The following is a 13648-nucleotide window of genomic DNA, read 5'->3' as shown; positions in this document are numbered from 1 at the left end:
ACGAACCAGAAAATAAATGTTTTATATTGTTATGCAAAAACGAGTGTACGAGTTTTGCTTTCTGGCTGACGAAAAATTGACTGCACAAATACGTTTCAATAGTTACTAAAGACCAAAATGATGATTAGTGATTGCATTATTGATAAGTTAAAAAAAAAATAATAAAATGTAAACTTAAAAAATAAAATTAAAGAATTTTTTTAATTAAAAACAAAAATTAAAAAATTTTTTTTTGAATTTTTAAATTAAAACAAAAATTAAAATGAACAAAAATATAAAACTAAAAACATTTGACATTAAAAATATTAAATTAAAAAAAATTACAAATAATTTTTTTTCATTAAAACAAAAATAAATGAACAAAATATGAAATTAAAAAACTATTAAATTAAAAACAAATTTTTAAAAATTTTTAATTAAAAAAATATAAAAATTAAAAATATGAAAATTTAAATAAAAAATAGATAAAAAATAAGTATAATTAAAAAATGAGAATATAAATAAAAATGAATAAATAAAAACAAATAAAAAATAAATTTAAATTAAAATAAAAAATGTCATTGAGATATTTTAAGCAATTTCAATTTTTTCATGTATGTTACTAAAAGCGTGAAATTTGAAGTTGTAAATTCTATTTTGTTGAAATTTTATTGCATTTGGTTTATTCACTTTTTCAATTTCTATACTTCATAAAATTTATTAATTTGTAAAAATTAAATTACTGTTCGACAAATTTCACATATTTCTAGTGAGCACCCTCTATATTAGAAAGATAATTCTAGAAATGTTCAAAAAGAAAGAATGTGAAAGAAATAACAGACCTGCTGTATAAATAAACAGTTTAAATGGTGAGCAAGTCTCTTTGCAAATTGATTTGTGTATTTTTCAAAACGTTTCTGCTGTTCTTCAACGGCCGCCATCTTCTGCAAAGCTGAAACAGAAGCACACAAATGAAAAATGAAGTTTTTAAATAATCTACTTATGTAATACTATCAATGTCTTCTCCACCTCGAAGTGTTAGGGAGTGGGGGTGGGGGGGACAAAAAAAAGTTGATCAACAAAACAAAGATTACAGGAAGTGAGCTTAAAAAAAAAAAACAATGGTGGGAAGTTGTTTACCAATGCATACAAACAAAGTTGAAATACAATTGTTAATCAAGGTGTGGCAGGTGACTGGGACAAAAGATTCAGTCATACAGGTCATATGTTTAGGGTTAGTTTACGGACAGTTTTAGGAATGGCAGTGAATTTAGGGACAGTTTTGAACTTGCGACAGTTGAGGACAATTTACAGTTTATGGAAGTTGAACACAGGTTGTAGCTCATAGCAGATCGAGATGAGCCAATGGAAACTACCAAACATGGTCTCAATAAAAGCCATAGATGTGGACCTTAGCGTTCAGATGGTCCTTTTCACAATAGTGTCACACACACATTCAAAGTTCAACCGATATGTACAGATTGTGTTAGTCCTTCGTTTCTCTTGCATCGTTTATTTTTATACTTGTGAACCCATGTGTGCCCCCTCAGCTACTGCCAATGTGAGAGACAATGACATGGACAGAAGATGAAAGAGAAGAAGACCATAGAAACAGTGTTAGGGTCAGCGATTATTACCGAACGGGGAGCACATAGTGGAATGCTTATATGCACTAGCAAAAATATGCAATCAGAGGTTACATCTTTTTGGTAGTATATCAGTACCACTCCCTCATAAAAAAGAAGATAATCCCTAATTATGGTATTATGATCACAGAACAACTATGAACAAGTCTGAAAGCGTCCACTGCACAGACCATGATCGTTCCGATCGTTGTGCTGGTCATATTTGTTGTTCGATTCGATCAGTGGTACAGCAAATGAATTCTCCCTTAAAATAAAATCACAACTCTAAACTTTAAAAAATAACAGAGGTTTATTTTCAGGGAGGTTACAAATGCTACATATTTTCTGAACAACAGACTTGTTGCTGAAAGATCTTTGCTCAATCAAATCAAAACATAAGTCCAATGAAGATCATCTTTAAGTTAAAAGCCCTGAGGAGAAGCACAGATTCAACTGACTCTCAACCTCCAGAAAAACTGACTGTTCCATGGCCAGAAAGCTAGCCCCAACTGTACTCTCCTTTCCATCTGGAATATGCACCTTTGACCAGAAATCCTAGACATCCAGTCTTGATCTCAGTCATCTCCATTCGACCACCCAGAAGGACCACTCGAATGTTCACTAGAGATAACACCTAGAAAATGTCCACTCAAGAGGGCTTATCTGTAGACCACCTATGAACATTAGCTTTCTCAAGTATGTTGCTCTCGGCATGAACCCATTTAATGAGGTACTTATTTCAAACAAAATTTCTGGGTAGCCTAACTCACGATCAAAGATATTTCCAATTTTTTCCGTGCCTCTCTCCCCTTGCTTCTTTTGGTCGAACATCTTGTCTGCAGCAAGTTTTTTTTTTTATGCACCACCAACGTACAACACTAAAATGCCACCTAGTACATGTTTAAACAGATACTACACTACTTTCTCCCAAATAAAAGTGGAGGTAATACCGAATTGGTGGTCCATCAGGAGGGCCACCAATTTGACGTCTACAACTCAATCAAAACTCAAGGATAGTGTCTAGTAGGCATTCAAATTTTCTCTCTCTCTCTCTCTCTATATATATATATATATATATATATATATATATATATATATATGAGAGAGAGAGAGAGAGAGAAAGATATGTATTACCAAATAATTATTTATAATTTACAACTGAAAACTGAAAGATATATTTAGGCAATTAATTTCTATTTCAGTCATGTATATTGAGTTGAAAAGAAAACACACACTGAAATGGATTTTTTGTTTTTTTCTCCCATAACAAAGACGTTCACTCTTCGCATAAGCATCCGCAGTCCTTTCTTTAGTCTTCAACAACAAAATCACATGTGAATGAGGTTGCGTTCAAAACCCAAGCAAAAAAATCTTTTATTCCACCACCTTCAAACCCCAACAGCGCCTAAATTTGTACAATTAGTCTTATATCTAAAGGATTCTTAGTTTGTGTGCTCCTGCTTCTTTACCAGCCACTAAACCATCGTGATAAAACCATTTGGTCCCTTATTTCACAACCATCGTCGACCCCAATGTTGGGTGCTGTGGATTTCTTTTCTTTCATCTTATCTTTTCACCATGTTGTTGTCTCTCAGATTGGCGGTTGTTGAGTTTGGGGGGGGGGATAGACTAATGTCCACATCATAGTTGTCTGCAGAGGCTATGCTTGTCAGTTTGTCAATCAATTCATATCTGCAACTGCTCTGAACCACAAACTGCTTTTAATTGTGTCCAATTCAGAACTTGCCACAACTGTAACTGTTGTCAACTGTGGCAAACCCAAGACTGTCACAAAAACCAGACTGCCACACCTAAAACTAACTCTTAAAATATATTGACCGACATTTTGTTCTGTCCTTTGTGTCCATCCCTGCCACACCTTGATTAACAATTCTAGTTCAGTTTTCGGTACTTTAATCAAGACATTAAAAAATGAAAATATAGAAAAAAGTTTAAATTGTACGTATCCGTTATGGAATGAAGTTCTCCGAAAAAAAATTTCACTTAATTTCATCAAGTAGTTTTGGTTTTACAGCGTAAAAGCAATTTGTTATGATACCAAGCAAAAGGTTCGATTTTTAGGAAGAAAAGCTAGTATTAAAGATGGGGAGGGAGTGTCGGTGCTTTAAATTGAGTTATCTCCCCATGGCGTGTTCTAAAATTCAAACAAAAATTTTTAAAGAAATCCAAGATGTCTGCTTTCAACACGCTCTCATAAAAACATGTTTTTCCGATGTAAAAAAAACTAAAAAAAACTACTCAATCAAATTAAGTGAATTTTTTTTTCTGAGATCTTCAGTTCAAAACGGATACGTACAATATAACCTTTTTTTCGATATTTTCGTTTTTTATTGTCTTGATTAAACTGTACAAGTACCCAGCTTTCTTTTATGTACCTGTGTGAATAACTTCTTTTCCATTGTTCTGCTGCTAAACTTATTTCTTTTTTTTGTTATATTTGTTTTTATTTCCTAACATTTAGGCGAGGGGAACGTTGATAGTATCACATCATCACCACAGTTATATAAGATTAAATGGAGAAAGCAATTAGCTTGAGGTGTTCAAATGTTTTTGCATGTTTGTACACGCTTCAATTGATATGCTCACCTGGGTGAATATCAGTGTGGACACATTTCTGCAGAGCTTCGGCAGCAGCTGTACAATCATTGATGCCAGCTTGACTCTGTAAATCGCCTTCTATTAGAGCGCGGGTGTGTTTGATGTCTAAATCCAACTTGCTCTATAACACAAATAAATAACAGAAAAATAAATTGAATAACGAGATATAGTTTGCTTGAAGCATTGCATGTAATATGTATATAGAGAAGCCATAGAAAACTATCACAATGCAAAAAAAATGTTGATGTTCAAAAGGGAGACAAAACAGTACAATTAGTCTTTATTTTCACATCTGACAACAAAATTTAAAAAATAAGTTTTTCTTTTATTTGAAATTTCATAAGAAATATGTTTATGAAATTATAAAAATTTTTTTTGTTTTAAAATTGTAATTTTTTGTTGAATATATATAAATATATGTTTATAAAAGTATAAAAAATAAAATTATTGAAATCAAAATAATAAAATTATTGAAATCAAAATAAGAAATAAAATTATTGAAATCAAAATAACAAAATTCAAACATCATAAAATAAAACGTATCCAATACATAATATTCCCAAAATAGTTGGCGTTGATTTTCTGCCGCCAAAGGAATTCTTACAGATGACTATCACAAAAGACTAATTGCGTTATTTTTATCTTCTTATAATTTTGTTAATTTTTATTGTATACTTTTCAATAACGTCCTTCTATATTTTATTTCAATAAATAACTTCACAATAGAAATACTGAAAGAACAATAAAAGTGAAGGAACTGATTTACCATAATTCATTAATTTTATTTATTGCAGACTATTATCCTCATCTTTCTTATTTGTTGTTTCATGACGTTTTGTGATGGGAAGATTCCAAAATTTTTTCCGATTCCAATACAACTGCTGATTCTGTTCTAAATTCCTGATTCCAATTCTTTGGAACTTTCTCAATATTCAGAGATTTGTTGCTTGAAGAAAAATTCTTTATTGTAAAACCCTGTGTAATGTCCGTATTTATTTTTGCAAAATGTAAAATGTACACTGGAGTAGGTGGTGGTGGTGGTGGTGGTGGGCGTATATCGCACAAGTAAATCTCTCTACATATTTTTCTCAAATGTTTTCTTTGTAATTGATTGAAAGTTATGAAACACAAAGATTTATATTTCTTTATGAACAAAGCTGGTTTGCAAGGTCCGTTCTTAATGTTATTTGAATTTTTTCATAAATGGAAAATAGTTGATTTGTATGCATAATAAGAAGGCAGTGTAAAAAGAGAATACTTTATAAAATCCTTCTTTCCCTATTAAAATGATTTCATAGAAAACCATTCTTAACATGGGAATTTGGAGGAAGGGGTGAACTATTCTGTGACTTCTGTCAAAGAATGTTATTTGATCGGTTATTAGATTGATTTGTTTTACAGTAAAAAGAAAAACATAATACAGAAATACTACTACTACTACTAATAATAATAATAGCAAATGTGTAGATTAAAATCTTTAGTTATATATATATATTTAAACGGTTCCGTTCAGTCTTGTCAGACTATAGATATCCACTGAAGGATGCCTGTGTGTGAAATTATTGTGGTAAGAGTTGCAAAATCTACAACCAACCCTCCTCTGAATCAGTACTGTTTTAATTCTAGTTGCAAGTATATATAAGTTCAACTGGAAACAATGCCAAGATAAGCCATCTGGTACTGGCCAGACCCATCGTTGCCTAACTTTGGTTATTTTGTGAGAACTGGTGTGTCAATGTGATTGTGCCATATATATATACAAGTTAGAAAAGCATTTCATCCAAGGCATGAAAATTGTTAAACAAAATGTTTTTACTATAGGCTTTAAAAATAAAGGTACAAGATTCAAATTGAAATTTATTTATCTTCAAAGTGCACTTTTATAAATTTTACAAAGTAAGGTATAAAAATTTAATTTAAATTGAATCAAAAAATTACCTTGGATTTATTTTATGTAATGTACATTTTGTTGCACTTTAAAAAAAAATCATTGAAAATTTTATATTTATATCATTAATTGCTAGATGAAAGATAATGTTTTTAAGTGCAACAAAATGTACATCACATAAAATAAATCCAAGGTAATTTTTTGATTCAATTTAAATTAAATTTTTATACCTTACTTTGTAAAATTTATAAAAGTGCACTTTGAAGATAAATAAATTTCAAATTGAATCTTGTACCTTTATTTTTAAAGCCTATAGTAAAAAAATCTGTTTAAAAATTTTCATGCCTTGGATGAAATACTTTTCTAACTTGTATCTTTTTAAGATTATATTTTAAAACTCTCCTTCTCTCTATTTCAGTTTGTATTTCTCCTCACACCACAACTCATTTTTTTGCAACCCCCCTCTTTGTAATACAGGTCTGAATAATGAGAAAATCTGATTTTTTTTAACAAAAACTTTAAAATAACTTTTTTAGATTAAATTTTTTTAAACTTCTTTTAGAATAGGAAATCTTTAAAATTTAATAAGGAACATATTTCATATAGGTTTCATTAACAAATATTCAGTACATAACGAGAAAAATTGAGATGAAAATTTCAAAAGGATTGCATAACTGGTTATGGTCAATAGTAGTCCTCACCAGCAAAAGTCTTTGTTATTGTTATTCTATTCTTCTTATTATTTAAAACATTTTGTGTCGTGCTCTTTCGCGCGAGAACTAATTTACATATAAATAAATATACATTGCACTTTATTAAAGAGCGAAGGACAATATTAAGAGGAGGGGATGATAAGTTCAATCATCCAAAATCTGCCTATTTTTCTCCTTACGATAGTAACTTGGACAGATATCTAAAACTATTGTTAATGATGTTTGGAAATGTAACCTTTAAAATTTTATTTTTAGGATCATAGGGGGTGTAAGAAGCATAAAAACAATGTTGCTTTTTAATTATTATATTTTATATTATTAATCAATTTTTTTCTTTTTTTTTTTTTTTGCTAATCTTATTCCTTTTGTTTCATTTTTTGACAAGCAGCAGAAGACTGCCAGAAATATCAAAATAAAATCTAATAAATTAAAAACAACATTTTTATGCTTTTTACACCATATAATCCTGAAAATACTTCTCTAAAAGAATACATGGAATAACAGATTTTTTAATTTTTATAGACATAGATTTCAGCAAATTTTTCCATTCAAATTTCCATCATAAAATCAAACCACTAACACAAAAAAAGACAAAGCTACATACAACTAAATTGTCCAATTCTTCAAGTAGTTTTTGATGGTTTGTATTTCTCCGACTGATCAGCGTGTCTTTATCTTTCATTACTTCCATCTGATCTTTGACATTCTGAAAATAAACAAAGTTCATTAATTGTAGTCAGGAAATGATTGGATGGTTAGAAATATTATTTCAAAGGAACTAAACACAGTTTAACTATTTATACTGCCAGGCACAACAGCTACTCCTGATAATTTTCTATTCAGGCAATCTTTGTCGTCATTCATCCCAACTTCTGATTCCTATTTAGGCAATTTGGGACCGTCATTCTGTAGCACCTAAAATATTTCCAGGGGTATAGTCAGCTAACGTATTCCCTAATTCCTGGCATAGCGTGACCGGAAGCAGTGACAAGGCAAATCAGTTCGTTCACTTTTATTGTTCTTCAGTATTTCTATTGTGAAGGGATTTATTGAATTAAAATATAAGAAAAGGACATCATTGAAAAGTATACAATAAAAATTAATAAAATTATAAAAAAATAAAAATTAACACAATTAGTTAAATAGTTCATTACTTAAAAAGATTTAAAAAAGTGTTTTCAATAAGTTTTCAAAATATAAAATTAATTTCAATAATTCTTGATTAAAATGACACTGAAAAAAACTTTTCAATGATTATTAAATCAAAAAAGAAAAATTGGAAAAACGTAATAAAAAAAAAAAAGTATATGCACAGGGGAGATATAGGTGTGAGAGAAAAAAAGCGAAGGAACTGATTTGCCTCGTCACCACTTTCGGTAGCAGTCACGCCAGAAGTTAGGAAGTATGTTAGCTGACTATAACAATTTCCAGTAGTATTATTTGAAATAAAATAAACATATGTGTTTATTTGTTTTGTTAGGTTTTACGGCATGTCAACCATTTGAGTTATTTTATGCCGAGTGTCTATGGGTTCAGGGAGCCTTTGTCTCTTGCTCTAGCTGTTGTATAAAGGGTTCTTTTTAAATTTTTTGATAAAGGAAAATTTTTTAGTGGTATTATTTCAAATAAAATAAAACAACTAGTCACAACTATACAGCAAAAAAAAAAAAAAAAAAAAAGAAAAAGAAAAAAGAAAAGAAAAAAATTACAAAAAAAGATTATTTTTAATCTAATATTTTACCTTTTTAGCTTATTTAATACCGAATCCAGTCATTTTGCAAAAGGTTTTAAGGTTTTAAGTTCTTTGCATATATACATATTTATCCATGAAGTTTAGTTGTTTTGAAGAGAAAAATTGTTTTTAGTTTTGGCTTTGCAGGTCATGATTGAGTTTTGCACAGAGAAAGGGGGAAAAAAAACATTAATATTTGATGCATTTTAGGTCAGAAAGCTAGTAGCACCAGATCTAGTTTGATGTCCAATTTTATTTTATATAACAATCAAGAGCTGTGTGAACACCAAATTAAACTGCAAATGATGAATAGAAATAATGTGCACTTTACCTTAAGAATGGCATCATAGCCATTCAACTTGGACTCTACTTCGGTTGCTTGTTGGATTCCTCTGTCTAACAAACGCATCAAGTTTAAAACTTGATCCTCTGACCCCATGATAGAATGAATATTTTCCTAAACAGAAATCACAAATGATAGTAAACCTCTTTAAAGAAATGTTTGACAATTACAGATGAATAATAGCTAACATTACTTTATTATATATTGTTTAAAAAATAGTTATACAAATTATAGATTTGAGTCTTTGCTTTCTATTATATATACACTATTTTAAAAAATGTGGTGATTGTCCAGAATTCCCCCTATAAAAAAAATTTTTTTTTTTAAATTTACAAAAAAAATAAAATAAATAAAAAAAAATTAAAATTAAAAAAAATCGATGCTTGTCAAGATCTAGTCAACAAATCAATTTTTTAAATATATCGTTTTAAGCAATAACAATATTACATACTTAATTGTCATGTTGAAAATAGTAATACATCTGAAAATTATGAAAATTTATCAAGTAGAACAACTGCTATTGTGTTTTTAGTAAAAAAAAAAAAGTCTCGTTTCGGAGTTATGTCCCCTGTGTGTTATAACGTTCAAGAAAAATGCGATTTTGCCCAATTTTCCATAAAAATTACTTTTAACTAGCTTTCTACGCAAATTTTCATAATTTTTGGATATATTACTATTTTCAGCATGACAATTAAGTAAGTAATATTGCCTTTGCTTAAAACGAGATATTTTTTTTAAAAAATCAATCTATCGACTGTATCTTAACAAGCACTGAAAAAATCTTTATGTACGCATCACAGAACGAAAAAAATAATTCTCCAAACATCACATAAATTTATCAAGTTGTCCGTTCTTTTATTTCGATGGAAAATTACATTTTTTTATGATTTTAAGTAACTAATGGTAAATCGTAGCTATTACAAGTCTAAAAACAAACAAAAAAGTCTTGAAAATTCAAACTGAGTAATCTAACTTTGTTTATTCAAGATGGTGGAGCGAGACATCATTTCCTCATAAAATTTGATTTCCTTAGTTTACTTGATCAATTTATGTGATTTTGGAATACATTTTTGTTCCATTACAGGTACATACAATGTCTCAAGAGAATGAATACCCCCCTATGGGAGTAGCTGCATGTGTAATTGTGAGACAAGGGTTGTGCAAGGCCCAACCACACCTCTCCTAAATCGGCACTGCTTGAGTCCAGTCGCAAGGAGAAGTGCTAGACAACTGGAAACAATGACGGGATAAGCGGAGAGCACATACAGCACCTGAGATTCCAAAATGGTCACCCATTTTAGTACTAACTAGGCTCAACATTGTTTAATTTCGGTGATCTGATGGGAACCGGTGTGTCAATGTGAATTACACTGTATATATGTCATACATATTTTTCTTTATTTTTGTTTCTTAATATGGAGGGAATTCTAAACACTATCAATAATTCCCCCCACTCTTTATCTGTGTCTAAACCTAAACGTAGATTCCATGAACAAAGCTTCTTTCTTAGAACTGCACGCCTGTGGAATTGTCTTCCATTTTCCTGCTTTCCGGCTAACTACAATATGGTTGTCTTCAAGTCTAAGGTAAATAAGTTCTTGATGAGCCGTTCCATATAAGTTATCAAATTTACCAAATTTTCATTACTAATGATTACTATATTGTCCAATTTCTACTGTACACTCTTTAACCCTTATCCTTGAGTGGCCTCTGGGCCTTGATAATGTGGTGATGCCTATGTAAAAAAAAAAAAAAAAAAAAAAATTCTGGACAAGAACCAAATACAGATTAGATGTTTCGGTCTTTGCTATCTATTATTTATACAATATTTAAAAAAAGATGTTATCAATTTAAAGAACACTGAGACATATTGATGGTAATACAGATGATAAAGAAAAACAAAAACAAAGTTCACATTCATTCAAAGAAAGAACCAACACCATTACTTACTCCATCCAAAACAGACAATTGCTTTGATAATTTTTCAGCAAAAACTTCTGCATTGCTGATAGCCATTTGGCATTCCGACATGAGAAGGTCAAGATCGGACTCTTCTTTAGACGATAGAGCTTGGTAATCCTCATCAACCATTCCAGGAACAATCTGGCTTTGTCCAGTCGGCCGTGACACTTCTGCAAATGAAATGAACACATAATTTTTAGATTCCTATAATGGAACAACTTCAAGAATGCTATATTGAATACGTTTCATTTGTTAATATGCCTGGAACTGATTCACATGCTGATTTTATATTTCTGAAAAATGATAGAGGGGTTTCAGATGTCCAATATTTTGGCAGTCAAGAGAGTGTGAGCGATTAAGGTCAACCATATCGATGTTTTTGTAGAGAAATTACAATATACATCAGTGCTTTTCAACCAGGGTTCTGCGGAACCTTAAGGTTCTACCAGTACAGTCCAGGGACTTAGCAATTTCTAAATTAGAACAAAGAACACATAAACAGAATGTTAAATTCAATTTTAAAAATTTATTTCATTATTATATTTTTTAAATTTATTGTTTAAATGCACTAAATTTTACATAATTAACCTTGCTCCATTTGAAAAATTAATTTGTCTTGCCACTATTAGGTTTGTTTTTATATATTCTTATTATAGTCAACACCAAAAGAAATAAAAACTATGAGAATATTTTCATTTCATTTCATCATTTAAACGCTGTTTTTTTTTTTTTTGCATAAGACAACTAAATTATTGCATAGGGGTTCCATTAGCCAGTGGAAGGTTTCCATGGGTTTCCGCTCCAGCGAAAAGGTTGAAAAGCACTGGTGTATGTTGACAACTAGATCGAGAGGATCAATTAGGTTTTAAGGGTCCCACCAAATAAGCAAAACAAAAGGAACAGCTTCCAGTTGGCACTGGTAGAGCTTTGCACACAGACATGGCATCTGTAAACAATCATAAGAAAACCAAAGTTTTCTGTCACAAGATCAATTTTTAACATGGGAAAGATTTATTTAAAAAAAAAAACTGAAATGGTGGTGAATATTAAATATTTGGTTATATTCAGCTAACGTATTTCCAGCATAATGCTACCAAAAACAATGACAAGGTAAATCAGTCTTTTCACTTTTATCGTTTGTCTGTATTTCTATGCAGATGCCGTGGTCCATGCGGCTTAACCTTGAAACAACCAGTCAGTTCCAGGGGAAGACACACCTGAAGAAGGTCTGAAGACCGGAATGTTGTGCGAATAACACTCAAGATGAGAACAACAGTTCGAATAATAAATTTTCATTTTAAAAATTTAGAAACATCACAACCGGTTATTGTTCCTTAATTTGAAACAATATTTCGATTTTTTTCAATATGTTGTTTTAATGAAAAACCATATTATATGTCCCCAGTGTGTTATAACGTCCAAGAAAAATGCGATTTTGCCTAATTTTCCATAAAAATTACTTTTAACTGTCATGTTGAAAATAGTAATATATTAAAAAATTACACAAAAAAAAAAAAAAAAAATCACTGATTAGAAAGTTATTCATAGTTAAAAGTAATTTTTACAAAATAATTGGGTAAAATCGCATTTTTCTTAGATCGTATAAAGTAGACAGTAAGTCTACATGCAGGGGACATAACTCTGAAACAAATATTTTAGATTACTTATTTATGGCTGTAATATTTGTTGTCTATAGCGATAGACTTTATGTTACTAAAAACACAATAGCAATTGTTTTACTTTATGAATTTTCATAATTTTTGGATATATTACTATTTTCAACATGACAATTAAGTACATAATATTCTTATTGCTTAAAACGACATTTTTTAAAAGCACCAAATATTTTTTTGTTTTGTTACTGTCGAGAGGCAGCCATGGTGAAGGAGATAACGTACACTGATGACTAAGCTGAATAAAGATTGAATCTACTCTGTTCCAGAGCACAATTTTTACTCATAGATGCTGGCAACCTTCATGTAGTCTGTCATGCTTACATTTTAAATATGATTTTCATTTGTCTATCGCACTTAAGTTTGAAATAACATTTTAATTCATCTGTCATGCTTAAAGTTGAAACAAGCTGAGCATGCAGGGTCCCCCTCCACGAGTAAAACATTTACTTCCACCATGCCTAATGTTTGTGCAAAATTTTTTCAAAACTCCAAGGCATGGTTATTGAGAAAAGTACAAACAAATGAATGGATGAACGATTTGGGGGGAAATTTTACCCCTATAATGCTCCCTAGAGTTATAATGGAAAATCCGCTCTGGCAAAAATTGACTTTCACCATGACTAATGTTTGAGCAAAATTTTTTTTTAAATCTAAGGCGTGGTTATTGAGAAAAATGCGAACAAACAAATGGATGAACGAGAGTGAATTAGTAGGTCCAATCCCTCCTTTGTCGGGGGACTAATAATATTTTCGTTCATCTCTCATGCTTAAGTTTGAAATAATATTTTTATTCATCTGTCACGCTTAAGTTTGAATTTTCATTTTTATTTGTCATGCTTAAATTTTTAATTTTATCATAATCGCTAAACGTGTTGATTAAATGAATTGTTTTTTTTGATTCTTCCAAATTTTAAAAGTAAAATACATAACAAATGTTGGAGATGAGGACATAATAATACATGAATAGTAAATATTAAAAAAAAAAAAAATCTACTTTTTTACCTTCCAATAAAGATTTTGGAATGCTTGAAAACTCAGCTTTCTGAACTCTGTATCTTTGGCTCAACTAAAAGAAAAATTAATAAAAATGAAAAAAAATATTCCAAATACA

General features: G+C 30.3%; 1 protein-coding gene and 1 pseudogene across 5 annotated transcripts in view; both read right to left on the bottom strand.

Annotated features, from left to right (window-relative positions):
• LOC145241543 (exocyst complex component 1-like) overlaps positions 1 to 13648 on the bottom strand; it is a 128817-nt gene that overhangs the window by 85550 nt on the left and 29619 nt on the right. For all 5 annotated transcript variants that reach the window (XM_080104604.1, XM_080104607.1, XM_080104606.1 and 2 more), the window contains 6 exons: positions 13540 to 13603; positions 10850 to 11031; positions 8888 to 9013; positions 7429 to 7530; positions 4212 to 4344; positions 822 to 931 (listed from right to left, as the gene is read on the bottom strand). In XM_080104604.1, coding sequence (XP_079960730.1) covers positions 822 to 931; positions 4212 to 4344; positions 7429 to 7530; positions 8888 to 9013; positions 10850 to 11031; positions 13540 to 13603 — 717 coding nt within the window. The remainder of the gene's footprint in view (positions 1 to 821; positions 932 to 4211; positions 4345 to 7428; positions 7531 to 8887; positions 9014 to 10849; positions 11032 to 13539; positions 13604 to 13648) is intronic.
• On the bottom strand, positions 10159 to 10277 carry LOC145241914 (5S ribosomal RNA; annotated as a pseudogene).

This window comes from Euprymna scolopes, chromosome 20, assembly GCF_053919585.1.
Source record: "Euprymna scolopes isolate OS-2025 chromosome 20, ASM5391958v1, whole genome shotgun sequence".
Taxonomy (NCBI): Eukaryota; Metazoa; Mollusca; class Cephalopoda; order Sepiida; family Sepiolidae; genus Euprymna; species Euprymna scolopes.
This window is presented reverse-complemented; position numbering and strand designations above follow the sequence as displayed.